The following is a 24369-nucleotide window of genomic DNA, read 5'->3' on the forward strand; positions in this document are numbered from 1 at the left end:
TCTGAGGATATGATCAATACAGCTGCTTCTTTAGCACATTAGATTCTTAAGTTCTCTGGAGACAGAGTCTTCACACAAACACAGACGCCCGTTAACTGGTTTTACAAGACCCACTTGGTTAGCATTTCAGCCAAATGGGCCCCCAGGGCTGAGGATTTCAGTTCTCAGAACGACTTGGTCCAACTAGATTATCGGTGTATTTCTTTACATCCATTAAAGTTTTACTTTAAGTGGAATGTGGGTGAGTCACCACACAAGATTCTTCTTCCTACAAAAATGGACTTCTAGGAAAAGGAGCAACGTCTGTGATTCTGAATGGTGTTTATTTCTGCAGCGCTATGTCCTGCTCCAATTCCCTCACATTGCCTCAAATGCCCTCTTTCTAAGAAGTCCTATTTTTTTCCAGAGAATCTCTTGGCTTGCAAACTTACTTAGCTCTCTAGACGATGGCTTTCTTCCTTCGTGGCCCTTGATTGCAATTGATTTAAACAACTTTTGACAGAATTGATGCTGTGGATTTACTTATCAAGCCCTGGCGTTGTACCCAGGCTCCGAACATCACCTTTCCAGGAATTGAGAGCCTGTTCCACAGCCAATCATAGCAGTTTACATCTGGTTTTGGATCTAAGTGCTGTCACTTTGGAGTGTTAAAATTCATGGTATTTTAAACTAATCTTAATAAATTCTGTTTTACAGCATTCCAGGGGAGTTTTATCCTGCTTTCCTATAATTTTTCATATGAATGTATATGAATCTTACTTTACATCCCACAATAAAGTCCAATAGTCTATTTTATAGTCCAAGCACGCCAATGCATCTGCATGTGCTTTTACAAAAGGAAAAGACTCCATAGTCTAAATAATTTGAAAGATCATAATGATCTGCAACATAAACAATCAGTTTGTTAAAAATGTATTTTAGAAAAAGATTGGTAGAATATGCATACAAGGCAAATTCGGATTAGGAAGTAACTTTAGGGGTTAAGCAATGGAGCAGTGATCTCTAAACAAAAGGTATTTTGAAAGAATTGTACCCTTGAATAGGTATTTGAGAGGATCTTTCCATATGATGAAGCATCTTCAATTAATGCCAGCAGCAAGCTTAAAGAAGAGGATAGCCCCCAATAAAACATCAATTTACAGCAAGCTATTATTGATCAACACAGTTGATTGAGTTTCCATGAGTGCAGCAGTTACATTACTACAAGAGTAAAACATTCACATACAGAATTGAATAATTTCTAAAGAAAACAAGTAGTATCGCCATGGCAGTCAAATATCAGAGATACATTTAAGAAAGTCTCAAATAAACAAAAAAAAAAGACTGTCCAAAAACCTCTGAGCCTCCTACCACGTCATCTTCAGTTATTCCTGTGCCAACTTTAGGGGACTAAAACCACAGAGGTGATGGCCTTTTAGATAAGTCATAGTGGACTCCCTTGATAATTAGAGCAGCTAGATCAGCTGTAAAAAAGTATTAACTTATTTTAATGAAGAAGAGAATTTTCTTAGCATCAACATAAGAGAAATTTAATAATTCAATAAAGTTATTGATATTAACATATAGGGAGACAGGTGCGGGGCCATGGTGTGTGACACACCTTTTGGGGGTGGACACTATTAATAGAGGGACTTCACCCAGCAAACATAAGCAGCATAACCTGTCTCATTGTACCCTCAATGATTCCCCAACAATAAAAAAAAATGTGTATATATAGCAAAAAATAAGGTAATTGCACTTTAATATACCTGAACTTGAATAAGATGGGAAACTCCATCACTAATTTTGCAAGTGAACTTATGATTAAAATCATCACCATGGTATTTGAGAAGAAACCATGAAAATCAACTATTTCATGGTCTTAATACTACATTATAGGATTTTGTTGATTTATTTATATTTTCAAAATTTTCTATTTTTAATTTCTGTGGATATGTAATAGTTGTTCTATAGGATTTTATCGATGGGTTGAAATATCTTTTGTGTGTTTTTAGTTATAGTATCTCACATGCTACTACACGATAAAATGTTTATAGAGATTACTTAATTTTTGTCTTCAGTGAAATCCATAGTAAGATACTCGATCATATATAAAACAGTGAATTTAAGAAGCTCTGGGCTGTTAACAGAATTGCGGCCAGTTAACAGGGGTCAGTAAACATTTTCTAGAGCAGGGGTCAGTAAACATTTTCTGAAAAGGGCCAGAGTGTGAAGATTTTGTGGAACACACAGTCTCTGGAAGGATTACTTAAACTTGCCATGAGGCATAAACCATAATGAAACCAAATAAGTGTGCCTGTGTTTCTTTAAAACTTGGCGACTTGTAGGAGACTGAAACTAGACCTGTGCCTTTCACCATTAATAAAAATTGACTCTCACTGGATAAAAGATTTAAACTTAAGACAGGAAACTATAAAGATTCTTGGAGAGAGTGCAGGAGAAACATTTGAAGAGATTGGCCTGGGAGAATACTTTATGAGGAGGACCCCCCTGGGCAATTGAAGCAACACCAAAAATACATTACTGGGATCTTAGACTAAGAAGCTTCTGCACAGCCAAGACCACAGTAAGTAAAGCAAGCAGAAAGCCCTCAGAATGGGAGAGGATATTTGCAGGTTATGCTTCTGACAAAGGTTTGATAACCAGAATCCCTGAGAACTCAAACGTATTAATAAGAAAAGAACAAGTAATCCCATTTCATTGTGAGAAAGGGACTTGAACAGAAGCGTCTCTGAAGAAGATAGACTCATGGCCTACAGACACATGAAAAAATGCTCATCATCTTGAATCATCAGAGAAATGCAAATCAAAACCACTGAGATATTATCTAACTCCAGTAAGAGTGGCTCACATAACAAAATCCCAAAACTACAGCTGTTGGCGTGGAAGTGAAGAAAAGGGAACACTTCTACACTGCTGATGGGAGTGCAAGCTAATACGTCCCTTTTGGAAAGGAGTATGGAGAATACTCAGGGATCTAAAAGTAGACCTGCTGTTTGATCCTGCAATTCCTCTACTAAGTCTATATCCAAAAGACCAAAAATCACTTCATAACAAAAATATTTGCACCAGATTGTTCATTGCAGCTCAATTCATAATAGCCAAGTCATGGAAGAAGCCCAAGTGCCCATCGACCCATGAATGGATTAATAAATTGTGGCATATGTATACCATGGAATATTATGAAGCCTTAAAAAATGGAGACTTTACCTCTTTTACGTTTACATGGATGGAGCTGGAACATATCCTACTTAGTAAAGTATCTCAAGAATGGAAGAAAAAATATCCAATCTACTCAGTACTATTATGAAACCAATTTACAATCACTCACACTTTCATGTGAAGAATAGATCATAACTATGGCCCAGGACAAAGGAGGGAGGAAGGGGGTTGGAGGTGGGGGAGGAGATGTCAGATCGAGGGAGGGTGAATGGTGGGATCACACCTATGGTGCATAATGCAAGGGTACTTGTCAAATTTATTAAGTATAGAGTATAAATGTCTTAACACAATAATTAAGTAAATGAGATGAGGTTTATATTAAATAAATAAATAAAACTTTATTTACAAAATAACACAATGGGGAGTTTTTGGCAGTCCTTGTGTAGGGCCTGAGTTTGCTGCCACCAGATCAGACTTGTTCTGTATATTTCCCTATCTTATCTGATACAAGTTTATAACATAACCACAAAGTTTAATCAAATAGCAAATAAACGTACCTTCTCTCCAGGAATCCCAGGAGTACCAAATTCACCTTTACTCCCAACTGTGCCCTAAAATGTAGAAGAGTTCATAAAGAGTTTATTTGAAGTATGCATTAATTGCTAATATAGTCAAAGAGAATCTACCCTTGCATAAACGAGTTGCTTTCGCTTAAACAAAGGTCACGTTACAGGTTCCTTTCTCATGTTCTCCACAGTTATCAAACAGACTTTGGCAGTCAATAAATTGTAAAAAAAAAAAAACACCTCAAGAATTAATAAATAAATATCTACGCACTAACTGAACTAAAAGTAGACATTCACACAGATGTATATTATATAAATCAGTTCTGACATTTCTTCTATATTTTCCAAAGATGAGGAGTAATTCTATTGCTGCAACCTCAGTTAAATGCAGAAATGCATTTAAATGAGTTAAAAGCTGCATCCTGGCTGACGCTTTCAATTCAAATAATTCACTGAATTTCAGACTTTTTGAGATATCTTTATTTGTTTCATTTAGTGTGTTTGATTTTACATCCTCAATCCAACAGTTGCTTCCCCACTCTTCCACCTAAATTGCCAAGCAGGACTAGAAAAATTAGTGCGATGAGGCCTATGGGAATAGAACAAGGTAATATAAACTTTTTAGATGAGTTACTCTATCATTAACACTCGTAATTTTGTGAAGATACTGTACAATAACACCCACCATTACAATGACGTTACTTGTCAATTTCAAATTAAGACACACAAGTTAATTTTACCTTCAAACAAATTCCTGTCGATTACATGAGGACCAGATTGGGTAAAATTGATACATAAAAAATATCCTGTCCATGTTTTTAATATAGGATTAGAAAAGATGAATTGACACTTCATTTCTAGTATTGACACAGGCAAAGAAGTTGAAAGCAGAATATTAAATCCTACTTCTATGAGGTCATTACTAAAAGAAGATAGATATTCCTATCTATCATGTGATCATATTTGGATTCATTTTCAATTTTGTATTAGTGTGGTATAGCTGCAGATTGAGTATCTATCTCAGTAACATGAGACTAGACAGAAAACAAGAGAAAACTTTACTTGCAGTCCTTAGGTTAGCTTATTCAACTACTCAAAATAGAAACTTCTGTAGTGGGACTGGAGGGCAGGGAAATCAATACCTGTTTCTGACTAAGGATTAAGTTAACTTTTTCCATTTAAAATTGTTTTGATATTCCCTCAAAGTACCTCAGCAAAGCAATCATTGCATAAAGACAACACATTTTGGCAAATTAACTAGAAAAATGGTAGATAATAATACAAAACCAGCCTGGAAAATTATCTCTCAAAATTGAGCTCAGATCACACTTCCCTGAAGATTCAGGAACATTAAAATTTAGCTGCTATTTTATAAAATGCTACGAGAATTTCAACCTGAAGCGGGTGAGGGTATTAACAAGGGTCTTAAAGAGAAAGCAATGTGGTTGCTAAGTAATTAGGTTGCTAACTACACGTGCTAAGAAAAGGGAATTAAAAGATTCTGAAAATTATAGTAATTGAGTCTGAATGAAAGAAAAGCATTAATTATTATTTCAAATAATGTTATACGGAGTTTGGTCTTGGACACAGAATAGTTTGATTAGGTGCCCTGATTCAGAATACTGATCACGATGAGGTTTTTAATATAAGTGGTAGTATTTATAACCATAATACTCCATGAGAAGAGAGCATCAGCTTTATAAAACAAAGACCCAAACTGGTGAATCGTATTAAAAGACTGTATATGGTGAGCGATAGGGGTCTAGTTTCGCTTTTCTGCATATGGATATCCAGTTTCTCAGCACCATTTATCAAAGAGAGTGTTTTTCCTCAATGCATGTTCCTGTGACCCCTGTCAAAAATCAGTTGGCTGTAAATTCATGGATTTATTTCTAGGTTCTCTGTTCTATTTCATTGGTTTATGTATTTGTCTTTATGTCAATCTAAAGGTGTTAACTTTGGATAATCTTCCTGGATAAGTTTTGAGAAACCTTTCCCGGATAAGAAAATAGTCAAACAAAGATAGACGCTAAATGGTGTCAAAACTTGTGGCTGTTTTCTAAGGGAATTTTCTTCTTCATTAAATAATGGCAAATATCTAGCTAAAACTGGTAAGCATCAATGTGAAAGGAATTTTTTTTTTTTTTTTTTTTTTTTGCAGTTTTTTGGCCGGGGCTGGGTTTGAATCCACCACCTCCGGCATATGGCCTACTCCTTTGAGCCACAGGCGCCACCCAAGAAATTGTTTTTCTAAAAGAAAAAATGTAGTAGAACAGCAATGAATAATATAATGTTCTTCTAGGATTATCGTATTTCGCTCTTTCCTGGTGAATTGATTTTTTGTCCCACTTGGCAGAATCTCCTTAGCAATTGGGGAACAGAACTTAACAATGTCTGGAAACAGCTGAGTGGATGATTTTGACTTCCCTTGAGATATGGTGCTCAATATATTTTTGGCTCCTGTCATGTGTCGCTGTGTAGGGACTTCACAGAAATCATATTCTAATGGGGAAAAACTAGATGCAAAATGACGAAGTCAAGTGGCAACATAAATGCTAAGCAAAGTAAGAAGACAGAGGTTGGATGGAGGGATGGATGCCTTTTATGGAGAGGTGTTAGAATAGGCCTTTTCATTTTCGCGTGAATTTTGAGCAAAGACATAAATGATGTGAAGAAGAGAGTCAAGTGCATTTAAAAAAAAAATTACAGGTATATGTAACCTGATAGAAAGAATCTGGAGCAGAAGTGAACTAGAAGAGAGGGCAGGGACGGTACAAGGAGCAAGGAGTGGGGCAGGAGAGGGCTGGACGCATTACGTGAAGCCTGATAGCCTAGGGTTAGAGCTAGTGGTTGATCTTAACGACGTACAAGGCCATAGTGGTTTTGCGTCAGATCAAACAGGATTGATTAATATGATTATTCAGAATAGTATAGTGTCTGTGGGTAAGTAAAACTTATTCTCCCTAAAGTTACTGTTACACTAAGGATTCTCAAAACTTAGCACCTTTAGAGTGGCCTAAAGGCAAAGATATAAACCAATGGGATAAAATAGAGAACCCGGCAATAGATCTATGTGTTTACAACCAACTGATTTTCGACAGAAGTGACAGGAAAGTGCATTGAGCAAAAACACTCTCTTTGACGAATGGGGCTGAATATGCAGAAGAGTGAAACTAGACCGCTATGGCTCATCATGTAAAAAATCGTCTCCAAAGAGATCAAAGACTTGAATGGAGGACGTGAGCCCCTGAAACCACTGGCGAGAAATGCTGTGAGATATCTGGGCACAGATTTTGTGGATACAACCTTGGGAGCAGGGGCAACAAAAGCAGAAATTGACAAATGGGATGATAGCAAATGTTTGCAACTGAGAAGGGATTAATATCCAGAATATACAGGAAACCCAAGCAATTCAACAGCAAAAAACACACAAATAATCTGATTTAAAAATAGGCAAATGATCTGAATAGCCACGTGTCAGAAGGTATACAAATGGAAAAAAAAAATGAAAAAGTGCTCAACATCACTAAGCATCAGGGAGGTACAAATCGTAACAATAAGATATCATGCCACCAAGTCATATTGGCTACTATCAGAAAGATGGGCCATTGCAAATGCTGACAGAAAGTCAGAGAAAGGAGAAGCTCAGACACCGTTGGTGGGAATGCAAATTAGAATAGAGCCATGATGGAGAACAGTATAGAGATTGCTCCAAACACCAATAATGCAGCTGCCATGTGATCCCGCGAGCCTGCAGCTGGGTTTTTATCCAAAGAAAAGGAAATCAGTATGTGGAAGAGATACCCACATTCCCATGTTTCCTGCAGCATTACTCAGAATATCCGAGATACGGAATGGACCTGATTATCCATCAACAGATGAACGGATAAAGAAAATGAGATATATATACACGTGTACATATTATGCATACATATATGCATCTACACACACAATGGAATATTATCCAGCCATTAAAAAAGAATGAAATCCGATCATGTCATTGATGGCAATGTGGTTGAGCCTGGAGAACAGTGCGTTAAGTGAAATAAGCCAGGCATGAAAGGACAAATATTGCCTGTTCTTCCTCATACGTGGGAGCTAAAAAGGTTAACCTTAAGAGAAGTAGAGAGTGGGATTGTGGCTACTGGAGGCTGGGAAGGGTCAGAGGGAGGTAGGGATAAGGAGAAGTTGGGAAATGGATACAAAATTACAGCTAGAAAGAGGAATCAATTCTGGTGCTCTACAGCATGGAAAGGTGACTATAGTTAACAATAATTTTCTATTTTCAAATAGCTAAAACAGAAGATTCTGAATATTCCCAACACAGAGAAATGATAAATGTGGGACATGATGGATGAATGTGCTTATTACTCTGATTTAGTGATTATACATTTTCTAAAGAAATCAACAATGTTACACTATACCCCACAAGTAGTACATGTCAACTAGAAAGAATAATAGAAATCTTAACACTTTGAGATATACTCTTCTGTAGTGTATTATACACAATTTGAAAACAGATTTAGAAGTTGTATTCTTAAATTTTTTCTTATTTTATCTCTTTTGGCCAAAAGTAAAATGCACCAAAAGATTAGTTTTATGTATCTTATAGCCAATGAGAAAAAGTAAATTAAAACTGTATCTGAATAGCTTTTAGTCAATCTTCTCTAAGGAAAACAATGCAAGCAACATGTTTAAAAACTAGTATACAGGGTGGCACCTGTGGCTCAAAGGAGTAGGGTGCCAGCCCCATATGCCGGAAGTAGTGGGTTCAAACCCAGCCCCGGCCAAAAAAAAAAAAAAATCAGTATACAGTGTCAAGAAAGGTCAGATAATATTGGAAATAAAGGACACAGAATTTAATTAAATATTCCAATAATTGAGTGATCTTTTGAAAACTCTGACTATAAATCAATTATGAATGTTGACTACAGATATCATATAAAGCCAAGATTTTTACATACTATAACATCAAAGCAATTGAAAACTCTAAGAGATAATCTCACAATGAAGATTTCTTTGTTTTGATCAAACCATACATGAAATTAAACTCAACCTATAAAAGGATTATCTCCACCTTCCCCTCTTCTCCAATATGTGGACAATTACATGGTGGATAGAAAAGCAGAGGAAATACATTTGTTGATTATCTATAGTGATACTTCCTAAGTGTTTTATAGGCACTATATTGTATTCTTTCTTCACAATCAACCACTGAGGAGGCATTATTAAGGATTATTTTCAAATTAAGAGGTTGATAGGATTCAGATCTAAGGGTTCAGGCTCCAAAACTGTATTCTTTCCAATACACTTTCCTGCTTCCCCTAAATTTTCCTTCTTTGGCTTATAGATCAAAAGGAAAACCTTTAGAACATCTGTTTCTGTTAATACTACTGAACTTCTGATCATTTCACAAAATTAACTAGACTTTCAATCTTCAAGTAAGGCAAGCATTATTTTGTGCACCTGGTCTAATAACAAAATTTATATGCCAGTCAGACACAGAGGAAAGCCCTCTTTATTCATTGTACGTTAATGGTTTTTTTTGTTTTTTTTTTTGTTGTTGCAGGACCACATAGCACGAGGGGACAGGAACAGGAATAAATTCATCATCAGCTTCTTAAAATGAAACAATATATCCATGTTTACCACATGTGCCAGGAAAGCTGAATGCATTTGGTCATGGAGATCTAGAGTCATTTTTACAAGGCAAGGTTTATGTTGGCTTAATCAAAAGCAGGTGCATGTATTGAAAAAATAGAAGATACTGATTTATTATTCATTTTGTAAGTTATCAATTTATCTGAGCTGTTCTTACCTTGCCACTGAAATCTCTTGCCAGTATAAAAGTTTAAAATAAATGTTAATATTTTTAAAACATAGATAGGAAGTAATATAATGCAGTGTAATTCTAAAATACATTTTTGTACATTTTTCAGATTTGACATATCATAAATTTATAATATTTATTATTTTTACTAATTCCTTCCTAGTTCTTTTCTACTGTTTTTGTTTCTATAAAAGGAAGGAAAGTCCCTTGAACAAATTATCCCAAGATTATATGAACTGTGAGCAGCCTTTGTGCTTCATTATTATTACTACAGCTCTAGCATCCAGCACATTTACTTTTATAGTATTAGGAACTCAATAAATAGTTGGTAATGCATAAACAAAGAAAAAAATGAATATTTAGATGTTAAAGTAAGAGACATCTACTTACTATTAAGAAGAAGGGAGGGGAAAAATTGTCCTTAAAAAATATAAGCTCCAAAAGTGACTAATTACTAAAATAAATAATTTAAAGGTGATTTAATGAATTTTTAAAGTAATTATTCATATAGGACTACACTTCTGACACAGAAAATTTTTTAAATGGGTAGGGGTATTTTAAAAGTATTTTAAACCTTCTAAAAGCAACACATGAAATTTCTTCTTTTGCCAGTGATCTCAGATAGAATTGGTAAATGAAAGACGTGAAAAGGCAAGTTAAGAAATGTTAGGTGAATGTGTATCTTATCACAGCCATCAACAGTTAAGCCACCTGTATCTTTTCAAAGCACTTAGTGTCACCTCATGATATAGGGAGGACAGACAGATGATGACACCCTGTTCTACTGACAAGGGAAATGAAACCTGGAGAGTCCGGTGGCTTGGCCGGGTTCATACTGCTAACCAGAGTAGAGCTGAGATCAACCTGGAGATCTTTCTAATTCATGCGTCTTCTTCATTGTGTTACCTTGGGCAAATCATTTCACCATTTCACGATTCTCTCAGGTTTAAAATGAAGATAAAGTTAACAGGTTGACATTTTTTATGAGGTTTAAAAGATAACATTATAAGTGAAAGTACCCTCATCAAAGGACTCAGATATATTATTCTGAAGTGCTGTTAGAATGCAGGGCAGTCTTCAAAAGGGATATTGATGGAGATGGGTCAACAGGACTAGGTTCAGATCCCAGCTTGGCCACAGGCTGTATGATCCTATAATTTAACCTTACCCTAAATCTCAGCTTTTCTCTCTGGAAATTGGTAATACTCATCAATAGCATCAAGATTGGATGAGATGACATCTAAAGCATCTTCTCAGTGTCAAAGCAACACTTGCTGTTGCCAGAATAATTTACAGGTTTAGTTGGATTGAAGTAGTCCTTAGAACCATATATGGTTTAATTATTTTGAATTTTCATATAATGATATTGAAAGGTACCCCAATAAATGTGATTTCAAGGGCAATAATAAATGCCCTGTCCCCCCTCAAAAATGTTTACTCAAACACATGCTATGGTGCCAAAAGTCCCCATGCAAGATACAGCAGGCAGACACTCTTTGGGGAGTCGAAGGATTTAGCTTTGTTGAAGCTTTGAAGAATCAGTCCCTTCTCAGACTTCAGCCCCCTACCTTTTATAAAGAAGTCCAATTATGAAAATAATTTAAACCATGGACTTCCAAGCTAAGGCTTGAAAATAATTAAAATCAAATTCTCCTCAGAAAGAGAGCAAAAACATCATACAAATTAATTAACTGATTAGCCAACAAAAGATGTGACACCAAAGATTGGGAAACTTTACATTTAAGTATTGATGGAGGTGGTGAGAAGGGAACGGCTAGTCTCCAGGCACGGGGACCACACACTCAGCGGTCCCGCTCACTCCCCATCTCCTGTATTAAATTCTTCCTCATCTTCCCAAATTGTTTCCTGAAGATACTTGCAACTCTTATACTATAGCACCTAACACATCTACCTCCTTGTAATTTATCTCTATCTCCTTCTAGAAATAAAATTCATAAGAAAAGGATTCCATTCTTTTTTTATATCTCCTAAAACATCCAGAAACATGCTTCACACACAGGAAGTACTCCTCAAAGGCTGGCTGTTTAAACGAAAGGTAGGGAGTGAGCTAAGGAAAAACCTTCAGCAGAGAAGATGCTCAACAGGTAAGAGAAATAAGATTTCATCAAGTATTTGAAGAAAAGTGTGCTAAAGAAGGCTAGAAGAAAAGTATGCTAAAGAAGGCTGGCTACAACTAGAAAATAAACATTCCTGCCTTGTAGTTTTGGCTAGAGCTTACAGATAGAAAGACGTGCAGTTTCAGGTCTTTCCAAATTTCATTCCGGCCTTCCCATATAAACTCAAAAGCCAACTTGTAGGGTTCATGTAGTCTGTCTTATTTCAGAAATCAGCATTTAAAAGAGTCTCTAGTAGCCTATTACAGAAACGTGCATTTGTATGGAATATAGAAAAATGAGATGGATGCATTTTTTAAGTTGCTTTCGAACAAACCCCTTTCATCTCATAGCGTTTGGTCATGTCTTACCGGCTCTCCTTTTTCCCCTTTCTCGCCAGGCAAGCCCGGAGCTCCTGGTAATCCTGCTTCTCCCTGAACAATAATGAATTCCCACATTAGCAAACATTCTGTCACATTGATCTAAAGACAAATACTAACAGTTCATAAACATGAAAGTAGAAATAGCAACAACTCTGCTCTCCTCTGAGCTGACGCTGGTCTGTCCTCGGGAATGCCCTTCCCCCCTTGTGCCTACGGTTCACTGTTCTCTATCCTCCCAAACGCAGTTTCTCATCTTTTCCAGCAGACAGACTTTCCACGGGCTGGAACACTTGCTGGTCCTCCATGGTTCCCCTGACCCTTCTTGCTTTTCTTGTGAAGCTTATTATGACAGTATTGGTCACAGGAGGAAATGGAAGATTCCTTGAAATGTTTACCCCATTCCCATCCTCCCTGGTTCAGCCAGGAGTGAAGGGATGTTGGAAAGGGAAGTGTAAGGAAATACATTGGGTTACAGTGTTAGGGGATGTTCTGCTCTAGGAAATACAGCAAGTTCTTGCTGTGGGCATAGGAGAAAGTCACTCAGCCTCCATTTAGCACAGGCCTTATAACTCTAGTAACATCCAAAAAGAAGTTCATGTGGGACAAGGGGCTGGCTCGGCCCCCTGGGCTCAGCCTCCTCCTCTGGAGATCATGTTGGTTCAGATGAAACAAATTCTCTGAGTACTAACACAGCCCCTCTGCTTACCCCTGCACCCCACTTATGGTGGAGAGACAGTTAGTTGAAATTTTGAGGATACTGGAAAATACAATCTTCAGGCAACAAGAAAATGGTACATGGAATATTTTTTGTGTATGTTTTTTGAAGAGCTGGCACTGTGCATTTCAGAAATGCAGCCGATTCCGGCACTCCATGCTTGCTGAGTACAGGCGGCTCTTTCCTTCACCTTGAAAGTCCTTCCAATTCAGACAAGCTCAGAACTACCCAGGTAAAAATCCAGGAAGTCCTATCTGCAATCGCCTTTTCCTAACCTACTCCAGTGACTTAGGAATTTGATTCATTTCACTCTGAATGACAAGACACATTCTGCACACCAGAGGCCACATTCAGGAAGCACAGCTCACTTTCTAGGGTGGCTTTTCCATGGGCACATACAGAACTAGCATACCTTGTTTGGAATGCACTGGCACCGGTCTGGAAGTTCCTGCCTTGCTGGCAGATATGCAGACATTTTGCCGGCATGAGCAGTGACCGATGATGATGTAATACTGCCAAAGCCATCCTGCTCTGGGCACTGCAATCCAAAAACAAGCTTTAGAGCATGAAGTCAATTCCAAACGTTCTGATGCTCCAAATACTGGATCCCACCAAACTGGCGATGCCTGGGGTTGACTGCCTTCCTAGGACCCAAAAGTTGACACCAGTGTACGAATGTTTATCACACTTTGGGTCTTTCCTTGACCCCTGTTTTCTTACACAAGACAACACACAAAAACACCTAAAAGTGATGGTCTTAGTGAGGAATTCTAAAGCTGCATCAGGTGCCTTATGGTACGTGCAGCAACATCATGCATTTATAATAATTGCATCAGTACAATAAAATAATTTATATAAACATTATGCATACACATATATACCTTTTGGGAACAAACATTAAAGCATGCAATTTGAACCTGCAACTAGATGAGGGTAAAGGCATCAAAAGTAGAAAATAAATTCTTTTTACATTTTAAGATAACGGTTAATAAATGAAAGTATACTTTGTTCTGGTCCACTGTCCTTTAAAGATATTGAAAAGGTCTCCACTGCAACAGGCAGATTTCCTACTTAGCCAGTGCTGGACAACATGAAGTGAAATTTGATTACAAAGCAATGAACTTTTTTTTCTCTTCAAAAGTTAATCCAGATGGAGAATCTGAAGAGGATAAATGAATTCTTTCTTCTCAATATCATGTAGTAGGCTCCTTACCATGGTGTTAATTCTGAATTTGCAATTTCATGACAGATCATTAAGGAAAAGAATTCATACATTGCTTCGTATATCACAAATTACATCTGCATTTAAAAGTATTTTCAGGATTCAATACTAAAAGATCGTCAGTGGTTATATACTGTGGTTTATCTCCTTTTTTGAAATTGGCTGTATTTTCCAAGTTTTCTGTAATACACATATATAGCTTCTGTATCAAAAAATTTACTTCAAAAAATGGGCAGCAGTGATTACAAAATAAAAATGTAATAAACCCAGGACCCAGTAAAACCACGATGAGTTTCCTGTCTTTACCACGCGTTCTTTACATGTGTTCTCTCCAGATCTAATGATTACTTATTTCATTATCCTAATAAGTTTCCAAGTCCAAACGTCTAAAAACTACTGTACATTCAAGTGAAACATGATTATCACCAAAATAGTTCATTCATCTTGTGTGATTTGATGTGATTTTCCAGCCAGTTCTTATGCCCTGGATCCCAGTCAGATACCAAGACACACTTAGCATTCAGAATTTTTTGTGGATGACTGATCCACTATATGAAATTGAAGATGCAAACAACTATAAAAGTATGTCTCACACTTCACTATAAAACTGTCCACGCTCCCCAGAATGTGCCTGGGGACAACAAAAAACACACGAGGAAGGATTTTTCCCCTTGTAAAGCCTCTGGTTTTGACTTGACATATATTCAGATAATTAGCCCTTACCTTCTAATCCCATTTCTCATTTATTTTCAACAAATGCTACCCATTTCCCCCTTTTCTTCACAAAGGGTGTCCCTAATGTCACTGTACATAGGGAAAATGGGGAATTGTAGCTAAATGTACCTTTCTTTACTAAATATCCATTACAATATTTTACAAGGTGGCGCCAACAGCTGTGGAGAATATTTCGTATTTGTTCCCTGTGTCTGCGGTCATGAAACCTCACTGCCTCGGACACCAAAAATCTAACTTAAAAGAAATGAAGAAGCGTGTCTGTAGATGATCTTAAATACTAATTAAGTTCACCTTTGAAATGGTCCTTACAATATTAAGACCAAAAACATGTGGGATTTGAAATTCCAGAACAAAATTAGATATTTAAACAATATTAAAATTTCCCGAATTCAAAACATTTGGGGAAAAAAGTACAGTTGTTATCAGAGGCACAGAAGATACCTTTAAATGGCTTTTATATAATTATTACTCTTCCAAACTGTATATTCCCATATGTGAAATGTACCAGGTTTCTGTTTTTTGTTATTCATCACATGTATGGTGAGGTCCCCTTTAAAAAAGTATTGGCAGAAAAAATATATAATCTTTTGTTATTTTTTTCGTAGACAGGGATGAGTTCGACCTTACGTTCTACTCTTTAAAACTAACAATATCTAGGGCGGCACCTGTGGCTCAATGGAGTAGGGTGTCCATCACATATGCCGGAGGTGGTGGGTTCAAACCCAGCCCCAGCCAAAAAAAAAAAAAAACAACTAACAGTAACTATTTAAAAATGTGATTTATAATGTGCGAGGTCATGTCATTGCTTTGAATTACCAAGACACTCCCTGCAATACATCACCTATACTTCTTAAACAGTTCTCTCATAATTCAAGTTGACAATGTCTATTATCCATATAATGACAGAGGACAATGTTAACCAGCCAAAAAATAATATTTAGATATATCAAAACACCATTATTGTTACTTTCAATCAGAGATGATTATTGCTTAAGAGCTCTTCCATAAAAAAAAAACCATCATTAAAAAAATACTTTTAGAGAATTAACCTCTTCAAGATTTAAATGGGTAGCTCCAGGAAGCCTAGGTATTTCCAGTCTTTATATTGGCATTTAAATCGTCTTGTTAGATATTTATTAAAAAAATATTTGGCTGGCTTTCATTTTCCTTGGAATGAGAGCCATAAACTGGATTGGAGATATGCTTTGCAAAGTCAAGTTACATAAGCAAAACAGACAATATTTGAAAGACTTAATTATGCTTTGGGTCACTTGGTCATGTTCTTATTCTACTATCCAAAATGAGCTACAGAAGGTAAAAATATTTTTAAATTACAAATTATAAAATTTTCTATGCCATATATAGAACTTCTGGAAGTCTGAGATTTAAAAAAAGCACTTTGTCTTTCACTTTGCATATGTTCCTTCTATAAGTTTTTTAGAAATAGCCCCTTTCAAAGATCTTTCTGTCCCATTTATCACTTTTAGTAGTTGATAAGCCAACAAATCAAACAATTCTGTAACTTCTCAAAACAAATCACCAGGAATAAATAGAAAAATATAAAAGTAAAACTTCCTTCACTGAGTCTAAATTGTACTTAAAAAGAAACCAAATGTAATTATACATAATTAACATAAGCACAGATGACCATTATAATGAGAACTATAAAAAGCATTGATTATTTCTCTTGGAAGGAAATATCAGCATAAGAAAGCTTAGTTACAAATGGAAGGTCTATTTTAAGTTCTACCAAAAAAAAAAAAAAAAAAAACAATTAGCTGGGCGTTGTGGTGAGCGCCTGTAGTCTCAGCTACTCGGGAGGCTGTGGCAAGAGGATTGCTCAAGCCCAAGAGTTTGAGGTTGCTGTGAGCTATGATTCCATGGCATTTTCCCCAGGGTGACAGAGTAAGACCCTGTCTCAAAAAAAATTTTTTTTTTTTAATTTAGAAAGTAATAATTGTACAATTAGGTTGGGAATATTTAGAACAAGAAGCTAAGGAACTGATTTCTATTTTGTTGCCAGCAGAGAGTCACTTCAGGCCTCAGAACAGAGGGGCTGGAAATGTGCCCTGTTCATGTTCGTTAGCTCTGTTCTTTAGAACAGTGTCTAGAAGATCAGTGTTTTTGAATAATAAGTGTTTGCTGGAAGAGAGTGAAGAAATACAGAAACGAGAGAATTATTCTGGTTATGTTGCAAAGGAAAAGGCCTGGAGATAGAGAAGCCAGCTGACATGATAATCCAATAGTCCAGGGATGAGATAAATGTGGGCCTTGAAGCCAAAGTATAACTGAGTCCCAGGGAAAAGGAAGAGAAGGCCGAAATATGTGTCACTTACAAAAGTGAATGAGCCAAGATGAGGGACAGGCTAGAAAAGGGAAATGAGTGGGAATAAAAAAGATGGTAGGTTTAAGCCTTCTGTAACTAGAAAATGATGCCTGTACTCTCAGAAAATAGTTTAGGGAGAAAGGCTTAAATTCTTTTCTGATTATGTTGAGTTCCAAGTGAGGACATATTTTTCCCAAAGTTCAAGGTGAAATGCTGGGATTTAAATGGTGAAAGAAACTGTGGGGAAGACTAAGAATCTGTTCTTACTCAAAATAAATTACTTAGACCTTAAAGATGATACTGAGTGCTACCCTACATTTGGACTCCACAGACCATGCAACTAAAAGATAATTGGCATTTGGGTGGCACATGTGGCTCAAAGGAGTAGGCTGTGGGCCCCATATGCTGGAGGTGGCGGGTTCAAACCCAGCCCAAGCCAAAAACTGCAAATAAAAAAAAAGATAATTGGCATTCTTTATTCTTCCCCAGCCAAGAAAATTAACTTACCTTAGTATCTGATATCTCACAGCATGTTTCTTGAGCTACGAAATTTGCATTACAGTAGATTTTAAGTTCATGAAGTTCAATCTATTAAAAAATAATAAGAAACATCATCAGTTTTTTGAGTATCACACTCAGGCAGCTAAAAACTATGGTAATTTAACTGGAAAAAAAGGAGCTAATACAAATAAATTACTGGTAGATATTCTCATGTTTTTATCTAATTTTAGGTTCATTATTTTAGGACCCCTTGAGAAATAGAGAGTCAGAGAGACAGATGTACAGATACTTTCATCAAGCAATGAAAACCGCAAACCTTAGATTATTGTTTCAAACAACAAAAAATGAGTATTTACTTAAGGAAAGGCATAGTTACACATTACAATAAAGTATGCCCACAAAATGAGGAAATTTAAAGTAAAAAATGATGGAGAAAAGGTCCAATTAAGGGTATGAGTACATGATGGAAAGGCTTTACCGGTAGTTCCCGACCTATTGGAGGCCCTAAGGTAGATGAACACTTTCCAATAAGGGAAGAAAAAGATGTTTATGTGTCTATATTTCACAAATTCTGTCTAAAACCTCTTGATTTTATATCATATTGGTATAATCCTGGACAAGACTCATTTTTTTTTTGGTAGGAAAGGCTCAATTTTTATACAAAATAATTGGTTCTATTTGCTTAGCCCAGATTCAGTTTTTGGTATTGAAATTAAAAGTAGTTTAAGGAAAGTATAATAATGATGCCTTTAAATATGAGATCAAACCAACACCTTAAAAGACTAAATAGTAGTACTATTGGTAAAATATCAATACGATAAATGAATAAATAAGCTATTTGAATTCCTTAATCACTGAATGTTGTATTACATAATACTTATATAAGTAGATCCTGATTGGAGCTTTGACATTAGTCTGTAGCTATAAATTTAATAACTTAATTAAAAATCGCATGATAATTTGACATATAAATCAGAAACAGTCTCTCTCCTCTCCCCCTCTCTTTTTTCCTCCCATACTTCTCTCTCTCTTTTTTTCTCTTTTTCTCTTCTTCTCCTCACTCTCTCTCTCTCTCTCTCCCCCCACTCTGTCTCCCAAAGCAACAGAGCTATTAATGTATTACCTTCAGGTCAATAAGTACTTCCTATAAAAAGAAAGTAATGTTGGAATAATTAACTGTAATGTTGGAATAATTAATCCTATGATAATAGAAAGCAGACATTAGTTGTCAAGCAAAAAAAGGAGAAAAATGCTACAACTTTTATTTCACACTGAGATAAATAAAATCTACTTATGTCATAGAAAGCTTCAAGAACTTTAGATACCTTGTAGATTCAGGAGCCACCAAAGATCTGCTGACAATGCAAAACTCAGAGTAAATGAAATTTATCATTTTTTAAAACTTTTTGCAAGGTTATGGAGTTAACTTTTACTTGTAAAGTTTAAATAGACTGTCTTACATAGTCCAGTGAAATACTGGCAGTAACGTACCAATTAGGCAGAATGAGGAATGGGGACTCCAATAATTAATATTGTTCTTAACTAAAACTAGTTTATCATCATCATTGTTATCAAAATAGCCAATGGATTGAAATCCTATTATAGACTATCTAGTGTGCTTAATTATTTTATTTAACTAAAGATATATCATCAATTTTCAAAGAATTAGAAACTAACGGAGTACTTATGATATTGAAACTATAATCAACCTAAAATATCTGTGGTTTCTTTATTCATTAGTTAAACTTAAGAATCTTTCTCTGACAACAGTACTTTCAAAGGAGACTGTTCAGGGTTAAGTATGTACTTATCCTTGTCAAAATAAAGATTTGTTTTTTAAAAAAATCCTTTACATCAGTTTTATCACTTTCTCAAAAAAGCACATGAGTAGGATATGTGAAATTAAACTCAACCATTAGGCTATGTTTTGCAAAAACATACAGCCCAAATAAAATATCTTAACACTACAGCAGATCTTCTGAATCACAGAGTTAAACAGGGATGATGAAAAATTAGTCCCTGAAGGTGACTTCTTATCTCCCTAGACTGTACCTACTTCTGCCACTTTCTCCTTGTGCCTTTAGAGAGACCCTACTGAAGGGTCTTTCCAGTATTATTATTGATATGATTAATAATGTTCTTATTATTTAGCAGCCACCTTTGACTGACATGGATTTTAATCCTTCTATCAGCCTTGGAGGTTTCTGTGAGCAGGACCATCAGTTTTGTTTTGTTTCTTTCCACCGTCTTATGCCAGGGTTGAAGGCCATGTCTAGCCCTAGATAGATCAATGAATTTATAGAGAACTGGGCATATATTAGGCGCAACTGCATATATTTTACATAATCACAACCAGTAAATCTACCACCTCTGTTTTATAATTGAGGAGACCAAGGCCTGGACAAGTTATAGCTAGCAAGGTTTAAGTGAACAGATCATGACAATTAAGTAGCCCAGCCAGGATTTAAACCACATTTATAAAACTCCCAAGCCAGCTCACTGTCTATGATGCCATGAAGTCCTGTCTGTAAGGGTGGCTTCTTTTGTTCTGAGCTACTTTCCTGGTCATCCCTGGGCCCTAGATGTGCTATTCTCTCTGATTTGCTCACTCATCATCTCTAAGAGAAAATAATTTAAAATAATATTACATATAAACACACATATCTCCTTCCTAAAAGGACCTCAGAAATAATAAGTCGGCCAAATATGTATTTGCACAAAGTTATATTTTTGAAATAAAATTGATCTGTTAGGTGCTTTGTGTTAACAACATCAGCATTTCCCATTGGTGATCCACATTCAGATTATTTTCAGGGGTTTTCCACCCACAGGAAGACACGCAGCCATCAACTATAGACGTATTTCACCTCTTTAAGATCATAAGACTTAAGGGAGGAGAGCAAGATGGCGGCCGAGTAACAGCTTCCTTGCATCTGGGCACCGTGATTCTGGGGAGATAGGACTCCAGGCATCTCTGGCTGGTGGGATCTGCCTAACATCACCCCTGTGAGGATACAGAGAGTCAGCGAAAGACTTCTGGACCCCAAGAGGAGGACTAAAACATTGGAAAACTGGCAAGTGGTCGCATGTATTCAATCGGTCTAAACCCTCCCGCAACTGTAAGTTCAGCAGCAGCGAGACTGCAAACCAGAAAGGCCTTACCTGTGAACTGTTTTGGTGTCTTTCGACTTGGCACTCAGTTGAGCTGCCTTGGGGAGAGCCTGAGCGGGAATGCAGAGAACTTTGGCCATTGTCTAGGGCCCCAGTCTGAGCCGCTGAGCCAGACGGAGCTAATAGTGTTTGGCTGTGAGCCACAGGGAGCCATTGTGAGCGATCTGCCCCGGCAAGCTCCACCCTCAGGGTCGCAGAGCTAGAATCGGGTAGGAGCTGGTAATCCAGCGACCGAGTAGCCTAAGGGTGGGGTCAGAGCTGCCTTGCAGCCCTAACCCTCAGGGGCAGAGTGAGACCGGGTTTGGCACACTAGGTAAGTGGATAGCCACTTCAGCAGTGATTCCAGCGACAAGCACTTTCCTGGAAAGGCTTCTGCTCAGCAAGTTTACAAGTTCAAAGTGCCTTTTAAGTGGACTGAAGAGAGATTTAGGGTGTCTACCTGCTGGGGTTTGAGAAATCAGCAGCCTCCAGTCGTATCAGAACTGTGATTAACATCTCATACCCCAGAAGACCACGTGTTGCCCAGACAATATTCAACGACATATACATACTGCTTTGTTTTTGGTTGTGTTTTGTTTTTTTTTTGTTTGGTTGTTTTTTTGTTTATTTTGATGTTGTTGATGTTGTTTTGTTTTTTAATTTCAACCTTTTCCGTACAGATCTTTTTTCTTTCTCAATTTTTCTAGTTTAATTATAATTTCCCATTGCTGCCTTTTTTAATAACTAGAACTTCATTTTTGCTACTGTTTCTACCGCTATTATTTGTTTTTTCACCCAAAAAAAGTTTTCTGTTTGCTTGTTTTGGTTTGATTTATAGCATTTTTGTCTTTCCTCTGTACTTGGGGGAGGTGGGGTACTGTGTCTGATCACGTTAGCAAAGAGCTGCTGACCTCAAGGGAACCACCCAACTGGGCACCCCCAGAAGATGGTTTTTTTTTTAAGGTTGTGTCAAAGTACCATACTGTACACCTATATTGCTCTGTCTCCCTCTTTCTGTGCCTCTCTTCTTTTTGTCAATATTCCTTTTACCCATCCCCTCTCCTTTCTCTATTTTTTTTTTCTTTTCACTTGGTTCTCCTTTCTTTCATCCCTTTCTTGCTCTTCAGCCTTCTCACCCTTCTGGTCCTGTACCAAAAGGACTCATCTAACCCTTAGTCTACAGGCATGAGAACTTAAAGAGCAAGAGGAAGTGAAAGGAAAATTAGGGCAAGGAAACAGATAAAAGAAATCACTCATGAGGAAGAATCAGCAGAAAACTCCAGGCAACATGAAGAACCAGTCCAGAACAACCCCGTCAAGGGACCATGAGGTAGCTACTGCAGAGGATTCCACCTATAAAGAAATGTTAGGAATGACAGAAAGGGAATTTAGAACACACATGATGAAAACAATGAAAGAAATGATGGAAACAATGAAGGAAACTGCTAATAAAGTGGAAAATAACCAAAAGGAAATACAAAAACAGAATCAAATCAGAGATGAACGATATGAAGAATATAAAAAGGATATAGCAGAGCTGAAGGAACTGAAACAGTCAATTAGGGAACTTAAAGACGCAATGGAAAGTATCAGCAACAGGTTAGACCATGCAGAAGAAAGAATTTCAGAGGTAGAAGACAAAGTTCTTGAGATAACTCAGATAGTAAAAGAGGCAGAAAAGAAGAGAGAGAAAGCAGAACGTTCACTGTCAGAATTATGGGACTTTATGAAGCGTTCCAACATACGAGTTATAGGAATCCCAGAAGGGGAAGAAGAATGCCCCAGAGGAATGGAAGCCATACTAGAGAATATTATAAAAGAAAATTTCCCAAATATCACCAAAGATTCTGACACACTGCTTTCAGAGGGATATCAGACCCCAGGTCGCCTCAACTCTAACCGAGCTTCTCCAAGACACATTGTGATAAACCTGTCCAAAGGCAAGACAAAAGAAAAGATTCTGCAAGCTGCCAGGAGTAAGTGCCAGTTGACCTACAGGGGCAAATCCATCAGAGTGACCGCAGACTTCTCTAATGAAACTTTCCAAGCAAGAAGACAATGGTCATCTACCTTTAATCTACTTAAACAGAACAATTTCCAGCCCAGAATTCTGTACCCTGCTAAGCTAAGCTTCAAAATTGATGGAGAAATCAAATCATTTACGGATATACAAACATTGAGGAAATTCGCCACAACAAGACCATCTCTACAGGAAATACTTCAACCTGTTCTTCAACACTGACCACCACAAAGGATCAGCAGCAAAGTAAGAACTCAGAAATTAAAGGACAGAATCTAACCTCAACACTGATGCAAAAGATAAAACTAAGCAATGGACTCTCACAAAATAAGATGAATAGAATACTACCACACTTATCAATTATCTCAATAAATGTTAATGGCTTGAATTCCCCACTGAAGAGACATAGATTGTCTGACTGGATTAAAAAACACAAGCCATCCATTTGCTGTCTGCAAGAAACACACCTGGCTTCAAAAGACAAATTAAAGCTCCGAGTCAAGGGTTGGAAGACAATTTTTCAGGCAAATGGCATTCAGAAGAAAAGAGGAGTTGCAATCTTATTTTCAGATTCATGTAGATTTAAAGCAACTAAAGTCAAAAAAGACAAAGATGGTCACTTTATATTGGTCAAGGGAAAAATACAAGAAGATGTTTCAATTCTAAATATCTATGCACCCAATTTAAATGCTCCCAGATTCTTGAAACAGACCTTACTCAGTCTGAGCAATATGACATCTGATAATACCATAATAACAGGGGACTTTAACACTCCTCTTACAGAGCTGGACAGATCCTCTAAACAGAAATTAAACAAAGATATAAGAGATTTAAATGAGACCCTAGAACAACTGTGCTTGATAGACGCATACAGAACACTCCATCCCAAAGATAAAGAATATACATTCTTCTCATCACCCCATGGAACATTCTCCAAAATTGATCATATCCTGGAACACAAAACAAATATCAACAGAATCAAAAGAATTGAAATTTTACCTTGTATCTTCTCAGACCATTAGGCACTAAAGGTGGAACTCAACTCTAACAAAAATGCTCGACCCCACCCAAAGGCATGGAAATTAAACAATCTTCTGTTGAATAACAGATGGGTGCAGGAAGAAATAAAACAGGAAATCATTAACTTCCTTGAGCATAACAACAATGAAGACACAAGCTACCAAAACCTGTGGGATACTGCAAAAGCAGTTTTGAGAGGAAAATTCATTGTTTTAGATGCCTACATTCGAAAAACAGAAAGAGAGAGCATCAACAGTCTCACAAGCCATCTTATGGATTTGGAAAAAGAAGAACAATCTAAGCCTAAACTCAGTAGAAGAAAAGAAATATCCAAAATCAAATCAGAGATCAATGAAATTGAAAACAAAAGAATCATTCAGAAAATTAATGAAACAAGGAGTTGGTTTTTTGAAAAAATTAATAAAATAGATAATCCATTGGCCAGACTAACGAGGAATAGAAAAGTAAAATCTCTAGTAACCTCAATCAGAAATGATAAAGGGGTAATAACAACTGATCCCACAGAGATACAAAAGATCATCTCTGAATACTACCAGAAACTGTATGCCCAGAAATTTGACAATGTGAAGGAAATGGATCAATATTTGGAATCACACCCTCTCCC

The 24369-nt window shown here is 36.8% G+C and overlaps 1 protein-coding gene across 3 annotated transcripts in view; it reads right to left on the bottom strand.

Annotated features, from left to right (window-relative positions):
- Window positions 1–24369, bottom strand: part of COL19A1 (collagen type XIX alpha 1 chain) — a 358807-nt gene that overhangs the window by 272712 nt on the left and 61726 nt on the right. For 2 of the 3 annotated variants that reach the window (XR_008382367.1, XM_053601514.1), the window contains exons 7-10: window positions 17561–17641; window positions 13183–13308; window positions 12044–12106; window positions 3720–3773 (exon numbers count right to left, since the gene is read on the bottom strand). Coding sequence is in view for 2 of the 3 variants with exons in the window: in XM_053601514.1 (XP_053457489.1) it covers window positions 3720–3773; window positions 12044–12106; window positions 13183–13308; window positions 17561–17641 (324 nt within the window). In the remaining variant the exon portion in view is untranslated. The remainder of the gene's footprint in view (window positions 1–3719; window positions 3774–12043; window positions 12107–13182; window positions 13309–17560; window positions 17642–24369) is intronic. The other variant, XM_053601516.1, reaches the window with a different exon arrangement.

The sequence above is a fragment of the Nycticebus coucang genome, chromosome 9 (assembly GCF_027406575.1).
Source record: "Nycticebus coucang isolate mNycCou1 chromosome 9, mNycCou1.pri, whole genome shotgun sequence".
Taxonomy (NCBI): domain Eukaryota; kingdom Metazoa; phylum Chordata; class Mammalia; order Primates; family Lorisidae; genus Nycticebus; species Nycticebus coucang.